Source organism: Schistocerca piceifrons, chromosome 7 (assembly GCF_021461385.2).
Source record: "Schistocerca piceifrons isolate TAMUIC-IGC-003096 chromosome 7, iqSchPice1.1, whole genome shotgun sequence".
Classification (NCBI taxonomy): domain Eukaryota; kingdom Metazoa; phylum Arthropoda; class Insecta; order Orthoptera; family Acrididae; genus Schistocerca; species Schistocerca piceifrons.
The window spans coordinates 410,710,191-410,735,313 of NC_060144.1; the positions used below are offsets into that span (position 1 = coordinate 410,710,191).

At 38.3% G+C, this 25,123-nt stretch overlaps 2 protein-coding genes across 2 annotated transcripts in view; one reads left to right on the plus strand and one right to left on the minus strand.

The window, feature by feature from the left end:
• The window catches only part of LOC124804671 (rab proteins geranylgeranyltransferase component A 2), a 50,774-nt gene extending 33,076 nt beyond the window's left edge, over positions 1-17,698 (minus strand). Inside the window, 2 exon segments of the mRNA XM_047264913.1 lie at positions 4,750-4,816; positions 17,535-17,698. Of these exon segments, the coding sequence (XP_047120869.1) occupies positions 4,750-4,816; positions 17,535-17,583 (116 nt within the window). The 5' untranslated portion in view covers positions 17,584-17,698.
• A 343-nt stretch (positions 17,699-18,041) lies between these two features.
• LOC124804672 (histone PARylation factor 1) overlaps positions 18,042-25,123 on the plus strand; it is a 118,508-nt gene continuing 111,426 nt past the window's right edge. Inside the window, exon 1 of the mRNA XM_047264914.1 lies at positions 18,042-18,253. Coding sequence (XP_047120870.1) covers positions 18,107-18,253 — 147 coding nt within the window. The 5' untranslated portion in view covers positions 18,042-18,106. The remainder of the gene's footprint in view (positions 18,254-25,123) is intronic.

Below are 25,123 nucleotides of genomic sequence, written 5' to 3' on the forward strand. Positions count from 1 at the left end.
CTCACTACATTACAAGAAGTGCAATCTGCTGGGGCAGGCGACTTTCTTCACCACCAGCACTGCCTGCTTTTCAGTTTAACAGACTATATCCCTCTAGCATTCCCAGCCCAGTTCTCTTATGTGAAGATACCAAATAACTTCACTGAGATAGTGCTTATACAGTGGAATTATTTTCAGTTTATTGAGCAAGTTTTTATTTGCAGTTGTTAAGAGAGATCTTATGAAAAGAAAACTTAACAGGTGGTGCTGTCAACTGTCTACCACACTGAAGACCCCACTGCAAGTGTAACATGCTGGCACTATATCATCAACAATGTCATTCTAATTTTCTCCACTATCAATGGTTGCATTTCGGCCGAAGATTCTGGGGTTGGTGGATGTGTGTGTGTGTGTTGACGTGCCTTCTTTATGCAAAGTAGCACCACGTATTTTCCTACATTGTTGATATTCCCACCTGAAGTTTCCATTGTCTGATTTATTACACACCCTGTAATTGTTTCTTGGCGGCGGCGGCGGGGGGGGGGGGGGGGGGGGGGGGGGGGATGTTAAAAGTTACAGTACCTTCACGTGAGTGTTTCACACTTGAGACTGTTAGTTCATATTGCCACCTTTATACCAAAAAGTGGTGCTCAGTCACATGCATAAAGACAGCCACTATATGTGTGATATCAGTTGAGTTATGCGCCCCGCTGCTCCATCTATGGTGTGCAGGCTCATGCGTAATGCGGTAATATATGTCCTCTCCCTGTTAGGATGCACACTTGTGGCATTAAAATTCAGATGCCAAAATTAGTAAAATTAAATATCGCTGAACAGGTCATTGGTCATATAAACATTTTCTCTCTGAAGAAATGAATGAAATCACTGGGTCCCACACCTTATCCAGTTGAATGCTGCCACCAGGATTAATAAGAGCTTATACTAAAAGTATTTCCACCTATTCCTAATAACTAAATCCCATAAGATCTTGTCAAGGCCAAGCTCAATGCATCTTTCACACACTGTAAACATCGTCCGTCCTATGTAGGCTTTGACACACTGGCAAGGTATTCTGTAGTTTCCAGCCTTCCGCAATCCCGGATTATACTTTCCATACCGAGAAGAGGCCAAGTCTTTGAAGGTGGGTTGAAGATTACTTTGACATGATGTTTTCTTAAGATTCTCTCTTATTTCAAAGAAATATTGCTGACCTACAGGAGGAGCACACTGGACTTCAACCGCTCTTTCTCTTGATCCTGTGGATGGCCACTCTTCTTCTCCCTTAAAGCTGTGCTGAACTGATGCAGGGAATATCCATTATCTTTAAACACTGATTGTAGGTGTAGATCCTTCGCAAGGAGTAACAGTGTTCGAAGGATGCCCATAGTTTGTGATGGATAGTGGCAACCAGATGCATGCAAATACACATCTGTATCTGTGGACTTGCGGTAAATGGAATGTCCCAATGATCCATCCACTTTCTGTCTGACCAAGACATCCAGGAAAGGCAGACAGCCGCCCTCCCCCGTTTCCATCATCATGAAGTTGATATTATTGTGGAGAGAGTTTAGATGCTGCAAAAAGTGTGACAGTTCTTCTTCGGGCAACACAACAAAAGTACCATCCACACATTGCCAGAAGACTTTTGGTTAAGTTCTCCCGAATCAAGAGCCATCTCCTCAAAGTCTTCAATAAAAAATTTCACTACCAGAGTGGAGAGAGGGCTACCCTTGGCAACACCATCAATTTGCTCAAAATATTCACTGTTAAACAGAAAATAGTTTGAGGAAAGGGCATGGTAAAACAGCACTGCTATATAAAGTTTGGACTTACTGCTGATGAGTGACGATGAATCCACAAGGGGGACCCTAGTGAGCTGCGCCTCTGAAGCACAACATTTCCTCGATTGAAAGGTTCGCATTAGGAAAGCTGCGAGAAGATCCTCACAAGGTGATCCTTCCAGTGGACAAGGAAAACACCACTGTGCTATTACAAAATGGCTTGCTGAGTGAACCAATGTATCAGAAGATTGATAGAGACCCCACAGAGAGAATAGAAAAATGGCAGTGTTGCCAAATTCCTCTTCCCTTCCACAAGAAGTTGCAAAAATATTAATATCACAGCTCTGTTCCACCATGGTTATACAGTCTTCCAAAAATACACAAAGGTCTTCCATTATGTCCTATTGTGAGCAATATTGGCACTCCATGACTTACCTAGCATCTTGATTCTTTACTGAGATCTTTTGTAGGGAAGTGTTCACATGATATTCACAACTCCAGTGACTTTACTAGCAGACTTAAATTCAACTCATCGAGTCAAAGTGACTTTTTAGTAATCTTCAATGTTATCTCAGTCTTCACTACGGGTTCCTCTCATGGATTCATTGTCACTCAGCAGCAGTAAGTTCAAAGCCGAAACAACACCACTATTTCATCATCACCTTTCTTCAAGCTACTTTTTATTCAACTGTGAATATTTTGAGTAAATTGATGGCGTTGCCATAGGTGGCTCTCTCTCTCTCTCTTCTAGTAGTAAACTTTTTTATGGAATAATTTGAGGCAAGGGCATTTTCTGTAACAGCACTTAAACCAAATGTCTTCTGGCAAAATGCAGATGATACTTCTGTAGTGTGGCTCCATGGTGAATAAGAACAGTCATGCTTTTTGCAGCATCTGAATTCTATCTGAGAATATCAAATTTACGATGAAAGTGGGGAAGGGCGGCTGTCTGCCTTTTCTAAACATCTTGGCCACATGGAAAGTGGACAGATCATTGGGGAATTCTGTTTACAATAAACCACACATACAGTTCTGTATTTTCAGGAATCTAGTTACCAGCACCCATCACAAGCTATGGACATCCTTCGAATGTTGGTGCACCAGGCGCATGTTGTGTCTGAGGGAGACAGCCTTGTAAAGGAGCTGGTACACCTGCAATCACTGTTCATAGATGATGGCTATTCCCCACTTCAGATCAACACAGCTTTAAGGAAGAAGAAATGTGACCACAGACAAGATCACAAGGAGAAGGATCAGTTCAAATCCAGTACGTTCCTCCTGTACATCAGCAGTATTTCATTGATTTAGGGAGAATCGTAAGAAACAGCACGTTGAAATAATCTTATGCCCACCTACAAAGACTTGTACTCTTCTTCGTTCGTCAAAGAACCATCTGGGATTGTGGAAGGCTGGAATCTGCAGAATACATTGTCAGTGTGGCAAAACCTACATTGGTCAGACAATGTGCACAGTGCGACAAAGATCCATTGAACATGACTGCCTCGCTTGCCTTTCACAGCTCAGTAAGTCTGTTATAGCCAGGCATTGTATCTCTGCAGGACATTCCATGGAAATCTTGGCCTCGAAGAGATCCTTCTGGGATTCAATTATTAGGAATCTGTGGAATGTGTTTATATTTTATTAATTTCCACATCTGAATTGTAAGTCCACGAGTGTGCATTCTGACAGAGTGCACACAAGTATCACATTATGCATGTGCCTGCGTGCCATAGATGGAGCAATATTCAAAGAGGGCGCATAACAGTAGAGCGGTCGCTCATAAAGCAGCTGCCATTGCGCATGTCCTCGCCAATTTTTAGTATACATGTAGTGCGAAACACTCACCTGAAGATGGCTGAATGGCTGTCAGCCAAAATATTGTGGCAAGAAGCCTACGTTATCCTGCTGCAATTCCAAAAATTCTTGGAATACCTTCTATGGCAGGAAAATTTCAAGAATTGTATAGCACTTTTTTTATATGAGCTGTGGCAGGGAAAAGAAGGGAACCAGCAGAAATATATTCCTGTCAGAGCACAAAAAAGCAAATATATTCCCCTTTAAAAGTCTGCAAGAAAAGTGGGGAACCAGCTGCCTCCATTCTCATTCCACCTTCCTCACCAAAAATTTTGGCACACAAACATTCACACTTTTTTTGCTGAGAGAGTAGTAAAGAGACAGTGATAGTGGAAAAGAGAGGAGATACTGATGGTCATTGTGAGGTAGCAGCAATAAAATAGAAAAAGAGACGGGTGGAGATAGAGGAAGTGGAAGCAAATAAAAAGGAGACAGTGGAAATGAAAATACAAATGTTTGGAGACCATGAATACACTTGGGAGATCTGGACTCTCCTAGAATGACGAGCTTTAACATACAGGTATAGGGGAGAGCACATTTTTGACTGAAATTTTAAACATGTGAGTAAAGAGGACAAAATAAGTTAAGATCACTCACAATTTTTGAGCTGACTAAGTATGATGGAGGCAGTGGCAGTGGGAAAGAAACACACAATGAAACCCTGTAAATGAGAATGGAGTCGGTGGCTGTGGGATATATTTTAAATCAACAGAGAAAAAGGAGGCAGTGGGAGAGTGATATATATGGACAGTGGCAGTGACAAGGAGATGCTGAGTATGAAGACTGAACTATAAAGACAAACTGGGTAAAAGGATTTACAATGTCTGTTAAAAAGAGTGTTAACATGTTCACATGCCAAAATTTTTTTTGAGGTTTGAGACAGCTGGTTCCCCACTTTTCTGTCAGTTTTTTTAAAGAACAACATATTCAGCTTTTGTGATCCCAAAGTAGAATTTTTCTGCTGGTAATATATTACCTAACTTGAACAAAAAATTAAATAAATATGTATAAACTGTAAGATTGACTGCAAACAGTAAACCCTTTAATATAATACACTTAATTTTATTATCTTTATACTGATATTACACAGATAATTTTTCTGTAGCTATCAAAACAGAATTAATTCTTCCCTTACCTGTCTAGATGAAGAACTTTCTTACCAACTCTGCTGGCTGCTGCAGCAACAATTGATTCTGTCATTCCTGTAAACAGAAATTTAAATTAATACTTTGTTAACTGAATAGTTAAAAAAAATTACTTATAACCAATAAAATATACTGAGTAGACTATTATTACAGCAAAATGATTTTTTTGCATTACTGCGTAACACAATCAGCCATTTCATCCACTGCTGAATAAAGACCTTCTCCAAGAGCTGTCCATATTTGATAGCCTTAGGGCACATGTACCCAAGTGGATTCTGCAAATTTTCTAGAGCCATCTACCCTCCTTTAATCAGGATGCCTTCTCAGTTTTTTTATGTATCCGCATCAAGCAAAGTACTTCCATGGTTCACTGATCATCCATGCACCTAGATGTATCTTCTGCCCAACACCATTTAATTTTAATTACAGTCATAATCAATCTTTTACTCATCTGCTTGCTGAGCTACCTTTCTTCATTAAAGTCCATGTCTCGATACCATTACTTCAAAATTGGTAATTCAAATTAAGGTAAACTTTTCTTTAAAAACATATCTGAAGTTAATTTAAGAAATCTCTCCAGGTAATTTTGGCTAATCTGTTAATTTCTTTTCCAGTCCATCCAACTGTTGTCATAAACAGTCCTAACTACAAAACAAACTGTTTCTATGACATCTTTGTTAATTTGTACTATTTTCTTTTTGACCTGTTAGTTATAAATTGTTTTTCTTATTGTAATTTATTTTCACATTTATTTTCAGAGTTGGTCTAAAAAGTTCTTCCATTTGTTGTTTATCTTCTCTAGAGGCAGAAAGTAAGAAATCATCTGCAAAATAGAGGCTATTAACATTTGATCAACCGAAATATATTCCTCTGTTTTCCCCGTTTAAGAATCTGGAAACTGTTTCAAGGACTTTCAAAATTAGTTTTTGTAATCTAGAACCACCTTGTTCAACTTGCCCTTTCTCCTCCAAATTGTTCACTATCCTGGTTAAGTCTAATGGAGCTGCAGCACAGATGGTCTCCTGTGCTATATCCACTTCTAGAGCCAGTTTGTTTTTCTCCTTTGATTAAAATCTAATATTTCTTCAATGTTGCTGGTGACAACTTTAGTGAATATATTGTAGGCCCTTTCTTCTCATCTCTTCTGGTAAGTCTTCCCCAACCTGGGGTGCTGGGAGACTTTTCTGAACTCTTCCCCTTTTCCTAAACCTCACCAATCATTTTCCTTCCTTCCCTCTTCCTTCCCCTTCAACCCCTCTCCAAGAAGAAGGAGCCACTGGCCACTGGCTCTGAAAGCTTGTGTAAACAATACTTTTTACATGTGTGTTTTCCTGCCGCTGCTTGGTGAGTAGATTTTTTATCTATACAATTACATTACATTTTCAAAAATTGATTATTTTTGTTGTTACATGATTACTCTGCAATTCACAATTCAGTGTCTGGAAGAGGGTTTATCGAACCACCTTCAAGCTACTTCTCTACAATTCCACTTTCACTCTCACTCTCAAACAGTGTGTGGGGAAAAATGAACACTTCAATCTTCCCATGCAAACTCCAATTTCTCTTATTTTATTATAATGACCGTTTCTCCCTATGTAGGTGGACACCAACAAAATATTTTCACACACTGAGGAGAATGTTGGTGACTGAAATTTTGTGAGAAGATCCTGCCGCAATGAACACCTTTGTTTTAATGATAGCCACTCCCATTTGCTTATCGTATCCAGGGCACTCTCCCCCCTATTTCATGACAATTTAGCTTTTAGTTACCATGCCTCCTTAGATGATTACTTATAATGGACACCCTACATAAGTTTTTTTTTCCTTTCATGTTTTATTGTTTTCAATTATTTCACTTAGCAAATTACTATTGCCACTTCTCAAATCTTCTCAAGGACATTTCCATTTTTTGTCGATTCAACATATTATATTATGTTCTTATCATAATTTTCTTGAAATTTTCACCTCCTCTTTAATACTTTTTTCTATTTGGAATTTTCTTTTCTTTGTCTTTCTTTACACCAGCAATATATTTTGCTGCATGCATAAGGTGTAGCTCTGCGTAACTGTTTACTTAGATGCTGTCCTGGTTAAATTTCATTTGGTCTGTCTTCCTACTCTCAAATTTTTCATGGTTTCTATTTGACTCCCTTTCTGATAAACCTGTATGTTTTCAGCTATGTAACTACTTTTTACTCACAAACTTCTGAATCAATAATCACATTCAATTCAAAAGTGATTTACTATTATCAAACTGTGTTACACTGCTTTAGTATTTGATGACATTTTTAGTTCCATACAGGCACTGCTAAGTCCAGTTTCTATTTGATATGTTCTGAAGGAATATGATAAGGACAAATATATTGTTGTTATTTGCAAATTTTACAGATGTATTACTCAACTAATTCTTCTCTTCTCTTCCTCCTCCTCCTCATACTTCACTCTTTTGCTGCACTTCTGATAAATTGATGTTGTGCATTTCCTCTTCCAGCCCCAATTATCTATCTTTTTGGATCCTAATATTTCACACACTGTACTTCTAAAATGATGTCACCTCCAAATTAGACACCATTCTGTAAATTATTTTCAGTCACACAGTAATACTTTTTCGCAACCAGTTTTCCGAGACTTTGGACAATGTTCTGTTTCATCCAAAAAAATGGTTCAATATTACAAATACAAGATTAAAAGAAAACTACTTAGCCCTACTTAGCCAGTTATATTATTTAAAGTTACATCTGTTGTCACAAAGCCATCAATATTCAGAATATTCGTGTTATTCAGAAATGGTAGGCCCAACTTGTTAAATTATTTTGGCAACAGGCTCTATTACTGAATTACAGTAAAAATCTTTAGTAAAGGAGGAGATTCAATTCAACCATATGAGGTACTTGGTCAGATGTGTCAATTTTTGTAAATTATTAGGAATTACCAAAGTCATCCAAGGCATGGAATGAACAGCAGCAGTACAAGATGAAGAAAGTAAGGGACAATTTAATTTTAACTGCATTTAGATTTCTTACATTCACTTAATCGAGTAAAATGAAAAGTTCCATTCAGAAAACTGTCAAAGGCAGACAGCCAGGCTGGTCAGTACTTACTTTCAGGAGACGTAACTTCCAATGCAACCTGCTTTGGTGCCGAGGGGCACCAATCACAATATGCATGATGGTTATAATATGCAAGTCACGGAAAGCAAAGCTCATGTGGTCCATTGCAGCCATGCGGGATTTTCAAGAATACCCCAGACCGCCAGGTACCTCATTATGAACAGCACGAGGTTGCTGGCCCCATCACAAGACCACGCCTATACCTGGTCATGATTTACTAGGGCACAGCCCATCTCTTCCTGAAGAATTTCTATTTAGGGACACCCAGGAACCTCTGCGACAGTACTTGTTGATGAGAGCTGGCGGATTCTGGCATCAACTCCTTCCAGTATCTCAATTAAGTTCTCGTCAATATGCCATCAGTGAAGACTTTGTAACACTGAGGAGCAGGCTTCTGTCATGAAACAAAGTCTCTTTGAGTGATGGTCATTTGAGTGTTTCTACATCTACGTGATTACTCTGCTATTCACAATTAAGCGACCGGCAGAGGGTTCAATGAACCATCATCATGTTGTCTCTCAACCGTTCCACTCTCTAACGGCACGCAGGAAAAACAGGCACTTAAATTTTTCTGTGCGAGCCCTGATTTCTCTTATTTTATTGTGAGGATGATTTCTTCCTACGCAGGTGGGTGCCAACAGAATGTTTTCGCAATCAGAGGAGAAAACTGGTGATTGAAATTTCATGATAAGATCCCGTTGCAAAAAAAAAAAAAAAAAAAAAAAAAAAACACCTTTGTTTTAATGATTGCCACTCCAATTCACATATCATGCCTGTGGTACTACCTCCCCTATTTTCCGATAATAGAAAACGAGCTGCCCTCCTTTGAATTTTTTCAATATCATCTGTCAGTTCCACCCGATATGGATCTCACACCGCACAGCAATACTCCAGAATAGGGCGGACAAGTGTAGTGTAAGCAGTCTCTTTAGTAGATCTATTGCACCTTCTAATTGTTCTGTCAATGAATCGCAGCGTTTGGTTTGCTCTACCCCCAACATTACCTATGCGAGCATTCCAATTTACATTATTTGTAATTGTAATCCCTAAGTATTTAGTTTTCAGATTTGTGTAACTTTACTGCTACACAAAATTTAGCAGACTTCTTTAAGTACTCATGTGAATAACTTTATACTTTTCTTTATCCACGGTCAACTGCCACTTTTCGCACCACACAGGTATCTTATCTAAATCATTTTGCAATTTGTTTTGGTCATCTGATGACTTTACAAGATGGTAAATGACAGCATCATCCGCAAATAATCTAAGAGGGCTTCTCAGATTGTCTCCATTGTCATTAATATAGATCAGAAGCAATAGAGGGCCAGTAACACTTCCTTCGGGAATGCCGGATATTACTTCTGTTTTACTTGATGACTTTCCATCTATTACTACGAACTATGACCTTTCTGACAGGAAATCATGAATCCAGTCGCACAACTGAGACGATATTCCATAGACACACAGTTGGGTTAGAAGACGCTTGTGAGGAACGGTATTGAAAGCCTTGGGAAAATCTAAAAATATGGAGTCAATTTGACATCCCCTGTCAATAGCACTCATTACTTCACGAGTATAAAGAGCTAGTCGTGTTCCACAAGAATTATTTTTTCTGAACATGTGCCGACTTTGTGTCAGTAAATCGTTTCCTTTGAGGTACTTCATAATGAATACATTATATGTTCCAAAACCCAATTGCAAATTGGCGTTAATGATATGGGCCAGTAATTCAGCGGATTACTGCTATTTCCCTTTTTGAGTATTGGTGTGACTTGAGCAACTTTCCAGACTTTAGATACGGAACTTTCTGTGAGCGAGTGGTTGTATATAATTGCTAAATATGGAGCTATTGCATCTGCATACTGTGAAAGGAACCTGATTGGTATACCATCTGGAATGGAAGCCTTGCCTTTATTAAGTGATTTAAGTTGCTTTGCTACACCGAGGATATCTACATCTATGTTTCTCATCTTCACAGTCGTTTTTGATTGGAATTCGGGAATATTTACTTCGTCTTCTTTGGTGAAGGAGTTTCGGAAAACCATATTTAATAACACTGCTTTGGTGGCATTGTCATCAGTGACTTCACTGTTGTTATCGTGCAGTGAAGGTATTGACTGCGTCTTGCCACTGGTGTACAAGTTCCAGCTTCAGGGAGTTAGTTGGAGCCAAATCCACGGAATTTTTTTTTGGTTGGAACCAAGGAGAGAAATAATATGCAGATTTTGCACAACCTATAGAAACATACAAAAATCAATAACATCACTCTTAGATTTTGGAACCACATGGTCTTTCTTGAGCAAGCATGGAGGAATGGTTTTTGGAGGATTTGGAGGATGTTGGACATGGGGTGCAGGTCATTCCGCACACAGGCCTGAAGAAATGCAAGCTTATATGAGGATGAAGGAACACAAAGATATAAAAGAAAAGGCAACAAAGAGAGTAGGTCAAAAAACATTTAACAGACACTGTGTTAACTACGTTCCAGAGTTCATAAAACACATTTGACACAGTTAGGAAGAAAGACAACTATAGAAGAGTTAAGTATTATTAGACCCATCTATCTATCTGAACTTATACTTCAAATAGTTATGCAGTCCAATATTACATAATCTTTTACACTTTTTGCATTCCTGCAGTTTTTCTTTCACTTCTCTCATTTCACTCAACTGTAGTGTAACTGTGACTGGAAACTTTAAAAAGATAGAACAGGCTGCTTACGTTATATATCAGTGCTTAAAGAGATGGTTGCTGACACAAGTAAATACATAGTCTACATACTACCCTCAACAAATATTGTCCAGTTGTTAATTTTTCTAAATGCGAGTTACCTTAAAATATTTCTCAGGCACATTTCTGCTGTCCTCAACAAATCTTGTCCAGTTAATAGTTTTTCTAAATACCAATTACCTTAAAACATTTCTCAGTGTGGCACATTTCTACAACTCACATCGTAAAAATTGACATTCACAGACAGAACTAAACTTATTGAACATAGAGACACAAGAACACTCAGACATGTGGTTTCCACCGAGATGTTCGCAGTAGAGGCAAATAAATGATTTGTATATAATGTTTCAGTTACTTGAATCATTCAAGTTTAATAATAATCTCCTTACTAAATCATTGATACATGAAGTCAAAGAAGTTTAAGACAACTGGATCCATGTTTGATAAGGTGTTCAAATAATCACGTTTGGAAAAGTCTGAGGCACACATGGAAGATATTTGGTAGTGCATGATGTAGATCCATAGTGAAGTTGTCCTCACAGCTGGTGGGAGTATTACAAACAACTGGCTGGCATATCCCGAAAGACATTACCTTGAGGACACCAACGATCATGGCTCTGCCCAAGTTACATCCTGAAAAGGATGTTAAATGTATACGGTTCTGCACATGGCTACTGCAGGAAAGGTAAATTGTTTTTTTTTTTTTTTTTTCAAAGTCTACAATTTATGACAGATGAGGCATGATTTCATGTTAGTAGCCATGTCAATTTGCAAGCTACCACTGCAAGATGCAGAGACTAGAGTATGGTGGTTATTGTCAACCACAATAAAATCACTGGAATGCTTTTCTTCATATACAATATGAACTCAGTGCATTAGCTTGCTGATATCTGAGACCTCTTCACACAAAAATTAAAGGCAGATGAACAATGCTGCACTTAAAAATCTGACCTAAGAGTCTGAAATCACCTATTGCATCCATGGTCTCAATTCATCCAGTTGTGATTATCATTTGTGGACAACTTGAAGGGCACACCATAACAATTAAAGCAACACTGATGCACCAGAAGGACCTGCGGTGACAACATTTTAAACAATGCCTCTACAGATTAAGAAATGTATGTAGTTGATCGTTATGTTAATAGAAAGTTCAATTTATTTGAATTACCACGTCTATTTACGTAACATCTGGTCTACTACTTTGAAAGTTTACACTGTTGTTGTTGACCTCATTCCTAAGATTGGTTTGATGTATTTCTCCATGCTCACCTACAATGTGCCAGTGTCTACATCTCTCGATAATCACTTTTTTTAGTCAAGTTGTGCCGCAACACACTCCAATTAGACTCAGTATCTCTTCAATAGCTATCAGTCTTCCCATCTGATCTACACCATTCTTCTGGAGCACCATATTTCAAAAGCTTATACTCTCTTCTTGTCTCCAACTGTTGTTGAGATATGACTTCCTAGCACTTCAATTTATAACCAACTAGCAACCTGCCACAGCTTCACAAAGGGAGCACAACCAGTACCTAAGGCCACACGACTTGTCTGATGTAGCAATAAATTTGTTTATGGGCCACTGCATAGAGTTATACATAAAAAATCGGAGAACAATGTTAGATAACCGAATATCATCACTTTCATATAACTTCAATGATTTAAGCAGTGGATGCCAGGAAACTTCTCAGGAGACATGAATGTTATCTGTTCTACATTTAATTGGAGTTTGGAGTGACAACCAATGTAAAGAGTAGAGTGATTACGAGTATGAGATTGGATATGACTTAATTCATAGCATATCGTGTATGGGAGGCTGGCTGAGTGGATCATGTCCAAAGGCCACAAATAAAAAGAAAAGAAACAGAAAATCCACACCTGAGCTAGATATGTAGCCTGTGACACCCCACCTCTTGTAAATCCCAGTAAGCACCGATTCACTGATCAGATTCATAGCTGCAATTAATCACGTGCACATCTAGGTTTGATCAAAGAAAACAGAAAACTGAAAGTTCAGTCATCTGCTGTGCTGCTGAAGAGACTTGAAAAACTAATCAAGGCTGCATCCCCTGCTGAAGTAATATTTTGTAAAATGTTTATTTCTAGCATAAAAAATTAAAAACCACATTTTGTATTCATGGTATTTTCCCTATGCAATTGTTCTCAAATGATTGTTTATGATTCTTTGAAGTTAACTCACTGCCCATTATTTGAATAATGTGGAGTGAATTTATGAGTGCGAACTGTGCAAATCTGAGGAGAAAAGAAACCGGCGACTGTAATTGTCCTCTTTTTTCCAAAATCTTTTATACTTATCAACAAGGGATTCTTTAATCCTGTTCAATCCTCAGTTTACAAGTCCAAACAAATCTTATCTGAATGTGTCAAGGCGTGTCCACACTGACTGTATTGAACATGTTCTGTCTGTTGTTGGTACATCAAACAAAGTGGAGTGTTTGTACACAGACACAGTTTGGGTGTAACTGCACCACACAGTGCACAGCTGTGCTTCCCAGAATTCTGCCATTCATTGCTAGATGGCAATGACATCTTTTCACAGTGGCAGAAGACGAATTAATCACAGTTCAGCCAATTTGTACAAAATATTTATATATTATGTACACGAACCTTCCATGTAAATCATTCCACAATTAGTTAAAACTGTATCAAAGTTCATAGAGTAGTTCCCAATATTAGTCCAAACATACCCACAAAACTGGGACACGCTACTTCCATTTATATATGTAAAATTACGGAGAAATGCATTAGAAGATGTTACGAAATTTCATTTTTCCACAAACTTTTTTTCTTGTTATTGCTGACCTGTGTCCTATGTCCTCCTTACTTCAGCCATCATCAGTTATTTTGCTGCCCAATTAACAAAACCCATTTTCTACCACTAAGTATTTTATTTCATAATCTAATCCCCTCAGCATTGTCTGATTAGACTATATTTCATTATCCTTGTTTCACTTTTTCTTGAAATTCATCTTACAACTTCTTTTCAAGATGCTATCAATTCCATTCAGCTACCTTCCAAAGTCATTTGCCATCTCTGAAAGAATTACAATCCCATCATAAAATATCAAAGTACTCCTCTCTCAACTTTAATTCCCTTTCCAAATTTCTCTTTGTTTCTTTTAACGCTTGCTGATTTTACAGACTGAGTAGCATTGGGGATACGCTACAACCCAGTCTCAGTGCATTTTCAACAACTGTTTCCACTTGCACGTCTTTTGATACTTATGACAATAGCCCAGTTTCTGTAGAAGTTGTAAACAACATTTTCCTTTCTGTATCTTATTCCTACTACCTTTAGAATTTCAAAGAGTGTAGATCAATCAATGGTGGCAAAAACTCACTCTAAATCTAAAAATGCAGTAAACATGGGTTTGCCTTTCTTCAGACTATCTTTCAATCCTAAATTTTTTTGTTTACAATGTTGTCATTAAATTAGCAATCCATTCCAGCAATTATTGCTGGAAAGCACAATACATAGTCAATTTCTTTCATCAAAGAGTCCTACTATCTCAGTGAGATTTTGCTCATTAAAACTGCTACAGTAACTATTTCCTAACTCAGTCCCAAGATTTTTATCTGTCGCTTACCCCATCTTTCACCTGTAGCGATGTATGTTAATGTGAAAAATGTCAAGTTGCACCATGGTTTAGAGTCCATGTTGAACTGTAGATCCTCTTATAACTGACTGTTAAGTCAGTTCAAAGGTCACAGGAAGGCAACTGAACACCACCTCCAATAGGACCGTGCTTAATGAAGCTCTGTGGTGCTCAAACAACCTTTGGGTTACTGAGAGTTTTGCTTAAACTCAGTTTACTAATTTTTTCAATGTGTAACAATATACAAAATCTCCTCCATCACATTTGCTTATACTAAATAGGCCTAGTGCCTGCTTGATCAAATAAAAAACAGGGGTTTCTTCTCTTTCCACTAGGATCTTCACTAACTTATCCATAACCATGTGACGTCACATGTGATGTATTCTGACCTCCCAACAGCATAAACTGGAACAGACTGACACGAGATTTTGCTGTTTCCTGAAGAACTATACTTAAGCTTCATCAATGTGTCTCACATTAGGCTGATCATTAAACAAGTCTGCTACAATCCCATTTGTGCATTCAGCTGTAGCTGGCACTGAGAATATAAAATTAAGGCCATAAGCCAGGCATTTTCCATTCCATGAAGTACAGTCTCTAATTATTAGACTAATGGAAGAAATGGAGAATGATTACAGCAATAAAACTGGGAAGCCTACTTAGCTGCCCCAGACTTCAAGTAACTAACCTTCAAGTTATTAAGTGATCAACACACACTAGTGTTTGGCACAAACAAAGTGACCATCATCTTTTAAAATGGGAAGATAATAAACAGAAGCATTGAAGTAGATCCCATCAAGAAAGAGAACCTTCAGATATGTGGAGTAAGTCTCAGAATACATTAACAAAAGACAATCAGATCACAGAAACTTCCTCTGTTGCATTAAACAGCCTTTGTACATTCTCTGTTGATAGCTTAAGGGTCCATTCTCCTTAGCCAACCTACAAAATAAGCTATTTTTACGATATTTTTTGGAAAAAACTAATGAAGCAATCCATGTAAATCTTTTTGCACATTAATTGATTCTTGGACATTTTCTGTCCTTTTTAAAAGAAATTATGTCACCTTTAAGACCCATCCAAGAATTAAAGTTGCTGTCCCAAATGAGATGTGTGCATATCAGAAACTCTACAGTCTGGCAGATATTTTTATTAGTATGTCCGCAATCCATTTGATCAGCTTGAAACACAGTTTCCCAAACTGACAGAATGGGTTGCTGGCACTCTAATAAAGATATCTTTTTGAAATTTGGCTGAATTATTCCTTGGGCATGTCCACATGGAGTAATATGTAATTCTTTTATTTTAATATATTCATTAGTTATTGCAAAAAATGTGATCAACAAAACTACAGCATTTGTTGTTCAAACTAAATCTTTGCTTCAAACGTCCACCATTTTATTATTTTTTCAAATTTCAAAATACTTTGCTCTTACTCCAGCACAATTATCTTACAGCTTAATAAAATTGTTATTTTTTTGACATTATTTTCAGAGTGCAGGACTTCTGTCAAAGCCCCATCTTTTGCACAGAGCATCTTAAACTCCTCGACTAGGGAAGGGACTTACTGATGACAATTTCTTTAAAGAAATCTGAACATGATATCCAAGAATCAATAAATAATTTGCAAAAACTTTTACATTTATTGCTTCATTTGGGAAAAAATGCTTATTTTATGGGCTGACTGATGAGAATGGACCCTTAATATTTATTCCATCACACTGTATTTGTCAGAGAAAATAGTTACCCACATTTGTAATAACAGGGGCCTGTTTACGATATAGTAATACTAGTACTGCAGCTTTATAATGAACACTGCCACCTGCCTTGTAGATGAACAGGAATTTTTAAACCTTGAATCTAAATACTCAGATTATTCATAGAAGGAATGCCAGCCAATTGCAGTTACTTCTTGACAGCTGTGTGCTTTCTGTGTTGCCTCTTTTGCAGGTACATGTGGAGCTTTCTCAAGCTTGACTTGGAGGATATTGGCAACACTACTCCCATTGCCCCCTCCCCTCCCCCCCCCCCCCCCCACACCCTCCTCACCCAGTTGCCTCTGCAACATGTCAACCAGAAAATTAATTTATTCAGGCCATTTAAATTTCAAGACACATTCCAAATATTTGAAAATAAAATGGTTGGAAAACAGAGGCTCACGACACTAAAAGTACACCCACTCAAAGAGAAGCAGCTCTTAGTTTTTTTCTGCTAGAGTGCAATGAGTATCTTATTCATGAATACAACATTACTCATGAACTGTTAAGTACAGTAACTTAAAAGAAAAGATAAAAAGTGCTACAGCATTCTTACGGTATATTAATAATTTTTACTTATGGACTGTCTGACAGCAACTGCTGTCAGACAGTCCATAAGTAAAAATTATTAATATACCGTAATATTACACGCAACTGAGGAAGACAGGACTATAAAAGTTAAAGATGTTGCTACAGCATTTTTAAATATACAATTGCTCCACGAGAGACTGGCAGTTCAGGATTCTCTCTCATGGAATAAATGGCTGGAATGTAGCACTGTAAAAATGATTGAAAATAACTGGTCTATTAATTACTATGAAAATGAAACAACACAGAAATCTTGACAATTCTTATTCACAGTCATATATCATTATGATTGGTGAGATGAACATTATCCAATTACAACATCTTTATTGTAACCAACTTTTTTCCTGACGGACTACAGTAACGTTAAACTGTTACTTCCAGTTAGCACATTTCAATTTTACATGTAGGTCAGATAATAGATTGCTCATAGTTAGTTTTCTGTTTGTTAAAGTTTTAATTTGTAGACTATTCCATTTAACAATAAAAATTTGCTCTAACTCGCAGCCAGGGTAACACCAGATTCTTGCAAATTAAACCTAATTAGGCTGAAGATTGACATTTCATAACGAGGAATTCAGGTTAATAATGTTAACGATACGTCCAGTGCAATAGGATCAGGTACGACGTTGCAAATTTTTATTTGAGAGGCACCTCACAGCACCTAAAACGTGTCAAGTGACAGACACACAAAAAGCTAGTGGCACTAGCCTTTTTTTTATGGAACACTGAATATGGCGAATTTTATTGTTTAAAAAGAACATTTTAATGGGAAATATTTTTGGGGCCAGAAACTTATTTATAAAACCATGGGAAAATAAAAAAATGACAAATAATAATAAGATAGTGTTCCCATGCAATCGCCCTTTCCATAGCAGCTGTGCCACATCGCGCACTACTTCACCCCCATTCTACCATCATTAGAGCATGCCCCTCGACAAAATTATTTGTTTGTTAGATAAAAATCAGCACTTGCCTGTTCCAACCACAATGACATCATACTCTGTCGGAAGATCATCCTCCATTTTTTTAAGACGGTATTTTTTCTTATATTAACAGAAGTCTGACACTACTGGCTCAGCTTTTGACATTCGACCATTATTGACAGCCGACGCAATGCACTTTTCCAGCCAAGGAGTAAAAGAGCTACCTCTTCCAGACAGTTCCAAGATGAACTTCTATCGCTGTTTAAAATCTGTCGCAAAACCATATAAAATAATTTCTCAGCCAAATGGCGGGATAAATTTGAAAATAACTTAACTAATAATTAGAGATTTCATTTTATTTTATTTTATTTATTTTTAAAGCAAAGACATGGTGCTTTGAAAGCAATCTTAACAGATTTCCAAAAGATAAATTGAATCATCTAGAGACTAAAGGAGTGGGAAGTGGCACAAGAGACATGTATTCGCTAGTTGTGACGATAATTCACATATTTTTATCAGTTGACTTCGCGGATCCTTCTGCTCTATCAGCATTGAACGGTAGTCGTGTTGTGACACTGAACTGCATTGGCGTAGGCGTATGTTTACATATTGAAAGTTGAAAATGGCGGGTAATTGCGAAGATGTGAATGACGGATTCGAGTCATATAAGCAAGATACTAGAATACCTTGTAAATATGGCGTTAAATGCTTCCAGAAAAATCCCACTCATCACAAGAAGTATAAGCATCCTCCAAAACGACGTCCGGATGTAAGTGATACGGCGTCTGTTACGTAAATGTTCCACCAAATAACTCCAATCGAAAATTTTGTTGTTAAACTTGTATCTTGAATGTACACACAGAATAGGACCACACTTTAGTGCAGTGACTGTTGTTTTTGTGGTACATTTCATCAGTAGATACATTCTAAGAGATGTCAGGTATTAATAAGTACTAAATACAGTGTTTGTTTATTCGCCGTCCGCGGATAATTTTAATTGCATGGATATTGTCAGAAGTGTAGTAACTTTTATACATAACCCCCTCCTCCCTGCCGCTCACACACAAAATATTATCTTGTTTTGTTATATGTTTATATTATTACTACATTGTGCAGTGGCTATATATCACAAAAATTAAGTACTGAAGATAAATGTTTGAGTAAAGAATTTACGTGCCATGTTAAGTAATCTTCAACTGTTTAGCAACTTTAATTTAAGAATCATATTTTAAGCCTATTCCGCAGGTATGGAATCCATTTTTTTGTCTTTGATTTGCTGTGAAATTTGTTGTAAGATTTTATTCCATTACACTGGTGACTATTAGACGCTTCCATTCATGGCCTCCTGCATCCAGATAGTTTTCTGGGGGAGTTGTTAGGGAGTGTAGAAAGCACACTGTGCCTGCTGGAGCCTAACACACAGGCAACCCCGGGGAGAGAGGGATTCTGAGTTCCTCACACACTGTTGGCAACTTCTCATGTGCTTACTAGTTCGACAAAACACAGTTGTAGGCACAGGTAATGTATTTTTATACCGCTAATGGTGGCAGCTGGACACAGAACACTTGTTGAAAGTTCATGACATATTAAAACTGTGTGCCAGACTGGAACTAGAACTTTAGCTTTCATAAGCAGAACACTTGCGTGCGAAAGACAGGGCTCCCAGATTTGAGTCCAAGTCTGGCATACAGTTCTAATCTAACAGGAAGTATTGCATAAGTGTACACTGTTGCAGAGTGAAAATTCATTCTGAAAACACCCGTTGCTAGAAGTTGACCAGCTTCTGCCGACTTTAGCCAATCCAGAACTTGAGAGCTCTTGTTCATATCATTGAGAACAAGTAGTAGCTATAGCCATATTCTGTGAACAACTGTTGAGTGAATGGCAGAGGGCACTGCTGTTTGTACCGTGTATTAGGGTTTCTTCCGATTTTATTTTAATATGGAGGATGAGGAGGAGGATTGCTTAAATGCATTTAGATGCACTTTAATTATTCTGATTGTGTCTTTGTGGTCCTTGCTGGAGTGATGTGTAGAGGTTATAGTACATTCCTAGCTTCCTCATGTATTATTGGTTTTTGAAACATTGTAAGTTGACTTTCATGGTACAGTTGGTGTGTCTCTTAGGCATCTGCCAGTTTAGGTTTTTCAGCATTTCAGTGATGCCCTTCCATCAGTCAAATAGTGATCATCCTTGCTGACCTCCTTTCTATACATTTGATATCCCCTATTAGCCCTGTTTGGAGTGAGCCCCACACACTTGTGCAGTATTGTAGAATAAGTTTTTCGTAGTCAGTCTCCTTTGTGTAAAACATTCTCAGTCTTCTTTGTGTGTCAAGCCTGACTAAAATTACAGTTTTCAACAATCACCTGTTATTTTCGTCAGGAGCAACTGATCACCAGGAGAATGTTTGATACAAGGACGTGCTTGTGAGAAACTTCAGTCTCAAGTTTTATTTTTAGAGTGATAGCATTTTTTCATTATATGATCAATGAAGTGAAGTCTGACATCTGTTTTATCAATGAATAAGCGTATGTAATCACTCGATTGATTTCTTGGTAAAAGATACCTCCAGCCCCCTTGCATTTTTCAGTTTGGCGCAGACTTAAAGATTAGGCTTCGCTATCAGTTAGTTTGTTACCACAACCAGATTTTTTGTTCTCACATTTGTTGCCTTTACCAACTAGTCCACAGCTCGTGGTCGTGGGGTTGCGTTCTTGCTTCCCGTGCCCGGGTTCCCGGGTTCGATTCCCGGTGGGGTCAGGGATTTTCTCTGCCTCGTGATGACTGGGTATTGTGTGCTGTCCTTAGGTTAGTTAGGTTTAAGTAGTTCTAAGTTCTAGGGGACTGATGACCGTGGATGTTAAGTCCCATAGTGCTCAGAGCCTTTTCCAACTCATAAGCAAATTGTCACCTTCCAATCCAATCCAGACCTCGAATCTCTATTGCCACAACTAAGCTTTCATGGGGTCCAATACCAGAGAAACCACACTGCTATTATAACAATAGCTGTAAGGAACCTGTGGTTGAAAAGAGAGTGAAACAGTGTTGTAGCATATCCCTGATGCTTCTCAATCTATACACTGAGCAAGATGTGAAGAAAAACAAGGAGCTATTTGTAAGGGGAATTAAAATTCACTAAGAAGATACTGAAACTTTGAGGTTTGCTGATGACTTAATTCTGTCACAGACAACAAAGGAATTAGAAGAACAGTTAAGCAGATTGGATAATTTCTTAAAAGGAAATTGAAAGGTGAATATCAGCAAAAGTGAAATGAAGGCATGGAATGTGGTGTAATTAAATCAGGTTATACTGAGATAATTAGATTAGGAAATGATGCTAAAAGCAGCAGATGAGTTTTGTTATTTGTGCAGAAAAATAACTGGTGGTGAGGGTATAAAATGCAGAATGACAATAGCAAGAGAAGCATTTCTCAAAACGAGAAATTTCTTAATAATGAATATGATTTTAAGCCCCAAGAAATCTTTTCTGAAGGCATTTGGAGTGTAGCTTTGTATGGAAGTGAATCATGGATGATGAAGTTACAGACTAGAAGAGAATAGAAGCTTTTGAAATGTGGTGCTGACAGAAGAATGCCGGATATTAGAAGGGTAGCTCTGACAACTTTTGTGAGGTACTAAATGGACTTTGAAAGGGGGGGGGGGGGGGGAAATGTAGGTCATAAATTCATTCAAAAGTGCGAGTGATTGATAGGACTCAACTGGGGACAAGATATTGTAGCTTTAGTAACAGAGGAAGCTGAGCAGGGCTAAAAATTACAGGGGAGACCAAAGCATGACTACTGTAAGCAGGTTCAAATGGCTGTAAATTGCAATAAGTATGCAGAGATGAAGGACCTTGCAGAGGATGGACTTAGTGTGGAGATCTTATCATACCAGTCTTCAAACTGAAGCTCACAACAATGCATTATTTTAAGTAACTGCATATGCATAAAGTCTGAAGTGATTATTAATATTATATGCCAGGTTATTAATATAGAACTGGAATACAAAGGTCCCAGCTCACTTCCCTGTGTGAAGGCAGTCATCTCCCATTGACTCTCCATATGAGATAATACTGTGCCCCCTCACTTCCAACAAATCCTCGGTCCAGCCGCAGATTTCATTTGATACTCCATGTGTTGTTACTTTCTTTAATAAGCCTTTGGGTAATAACCAAGTCAAAAACCAACAATATTGGTAGATACTAATGGGTGGCAGGATTGTTTCAAAACACAGATGCAGCTAACTATGGCGATGCTGACAGATGAAAGGAAACAATTTTTCTGCATAGCCATGGCATGTAGCCACAGCATGGCAATAGCTAATGTTTATGTTTAGAGTTCAGATTTTATCTAAGATATTGTGAGTGTCTAGTGAACAATGTGATAATGAACTAGATAAGGCAGCAAATTGTGGAACTGACAATGTTAAATGAGTCAGAGGAGTGCATATGGAACTTTAAAACTAACAAAAAGAGATAGAACAGACTCCAGAGAATTGACTTAGTTTTGAATGCCACTTGCAACAGCATAGAGAAAAAGATTGTCATTTGTACAATACCAAAGGGAAATCCCGTCTCCGGCCATCCTGATTTAGGTTTTCCGTGATTTCCCTAAATCGTTTCAGGCAAATGCCGGGATGGTTTCTTTGAAAGGGCACGGCCGATTTCCTTCCCAATCCTTCCCTAACCCGAGCTTGCGCTCCGTCTCTAATGACCTCGTTGTCGACGAGACGTTAAACACTACCCACCACCACCACCAAAGGGAAAGAAAAATTTAGAGGATGGAAAGAGATCAAGCAGTGATGCAAACACATTATACAGGTTGTCTGAGAAGGTTTAGCTGCCTCTGGTAATGTTTGTAATGGTACTTGCTGATGGTTTGTATCTGCTCATTTTGCACATGGTACAGAATTTTTTACATACTGGTATACATTTTCTTTCCTCGTTTTCCATCAGTATTACTTCACTATCCTTTGATTCATTGCCCTTCGACCCCTGTGCCCAGATAGCATATGATCGTACTCTTCCTTCAACACCTCTCTTCTCAGCTTAGCAGATACTACCATGCATTGACCCAACTTAGTTGACCTACATAACAGGCAGATGTGCGCAATGAAGTGTGCCTGTGTTGTGTACAGCTTGTATTTGGCATCAGCAGTTTGTGGTGTCTGCCACTCTGCAACACTGTAAGTCAGTGGTTGCACTACTGTACCCTTCCTGCTTTGACTGTCCACATTCCTGTGTTTCTTGCCCGACTTGCAAATGGCCTCATGGTCAAACTCTCCCTGTCTCAATGCCTACCTAGTGAGTCTGCTTGAAGGGTCTTTCAACCTCAACAACCATTTCAATGTGGCTTGGTTGGTTACCACCCTGAACTTCTTACCATATAAATTGTATATTACACTTAGTATCTCCTTCATTGTGGAGCAATTCCTTTCTGCATTATTCAGCTGCCGAGAAGTGTAAGACACAGGTTGCTCCACACTATCTATTACTTGACTCAAAAGACACCTCAATGTGTGGTTGAAAGCTTCACATGATAGTAAAAAGCTTTTTCTCATATTCTGGAAAAACCAACACTGGACTTATTAAAGCTTTTCAACCCCTCAAGTATAGCTTTGCGTTAATTCTAGTTTCATTTCTTTCTTTTTGTAGCAGTTGTTTAAGTGGCCATGCAACATTTGTGAACCCTTTCATGAATTTTCTTTATTGATTGGTCAACCCCAAAAGTGATTTAACTTCTTGCTTGTCTTGGGAGTCTGGAAATCCTGTACTACTTGTGTTAGCCTCGAGTATATCTTCCCCCCGTCTTGAGTAATTATATGCCCCAAATCACTAACTTCCTTCAGAGCAAAATGTCACTTCTCAGTGCTTAACAGTAGACGTGAAGTGCTTAACCTTCTAAAAATTTCCTTCAATCATTGCACATGCTCCTTCATATCCCTTGAGAACACAATTATATTGTTGAGGTACATCATATGTTGCCAAGGTTTCAAACCCATCCAACAACTGCTGAAATGTTCCTAGCAAATTTTTTAATCCAAATTGAATCTTTTGGTATTGGTAGGAAATACAGAAGCATCCGATTCCACCCGTCTGCTTTGACCCATGACGTCACAAATATGGTAGAAACGACCATACACTACGACTCCAATATGGCGTCTATGACATCATTACGTAAACATGACCACCAACACGAAAATATATTGAAAAACCACCACACAAATGTTCCACAAAAAAACTAATGAAACTAACGGGACAAACATGGGAAATTGAGGGCTTTTGGGTGGGGGACAAAGTAAATATAAACAAATTTAGACACACCCCACCATACCAAACCACACAAAATGATGAAAAAAAAACCGTCAACACAAAACTCCCCAAATTCCACTAAACATGATATCCTCTGGAATCGGACACTTTCCTTGACCTATACAGCTCAATAGCAGCTCCCAAACCCACAAATTGGAATTGAACACATCTCTTGACCTATATAGCTCAACATCAGCTCCCGATCCCAAAGATTGGAATCGAACACTTCCCTTGACCTATATAGGTCATCAGAAACTACTGGTACCAAATCATAAAACCCAAAACTACAACCATGTAGACAATCATCACTACCTCAAAAAACACAACAAGTAAGCCTCATTTCTTCACGACATACTGAACACTTCACGACTTGATCCAAAAATCCGAATAGTTGAAGAAATTTTATTAGAGACAAAGCACTGTCCCCCATCATCGCCGACAACCGAAAACTGTTGACCTTGTCAGTCATACCCATACCTAACAAAGGCATAAAAAAAGCAATTTACCAAAATTCACACACGACGAACAGAAAAAATCTACAATAACGTCGAAATAACAAAACTAAAATCGTTAACTCACTGAAAAATATTCAGCTGAAAGCACAGTCCCGATACCACATACGCACAATGCTATCATGCAAATGAACCCCATAACCACCGATCGCAACAATACGCCACTTATAAACATGCCACACATGCAAACTAAACCAGAAGCATCACCTAACTCACCACCAAAGAGCACCACTGATCACATCAAAACGACACTTACAAACACACCACTCACAAACTAAATTCCGCGCCGGCGTGACGTCACACACCACAACAGCCTTACGTCACAGGTCAAAGCCGACGGGTGGGATTGGATGCTTCGTTCGACCCTTGGTAATGACACCAGGAAACTGAGAATGCCATCATTGGCCAGTCCTCTGGAACCACATTCAACTGACAATATGCACTCCTTAAATCTCTTGTAGCAAAGTGTTGGTGCTGCCCCAAGTTGTAGATGGTCTCCATGATATTGAGTATCAGTTACACATCTGTTACCACCTTACGATTTAGATGTTGATAGTCACAATGGAACTTTTGAACTGTTAGCTGATCTATTGGGCATAACCAAGACAGCTGTGCCCCAAGGACTAGTGCTTTCTTCTATTATTCCATTGGCTAGCTACTGTTTAATGAAGTCCTCAATAACTGGCTGTAAATGCCAAGGTGTTCTGTATGGTTTACGATGTTCCGCTGCTTCGTGCCCAATTGGCGTTCTGTGTTGCATTATATCTGTCGCAGGCAGTGGGCCCTGAGGATTAAATAGGTTGTTGAATTC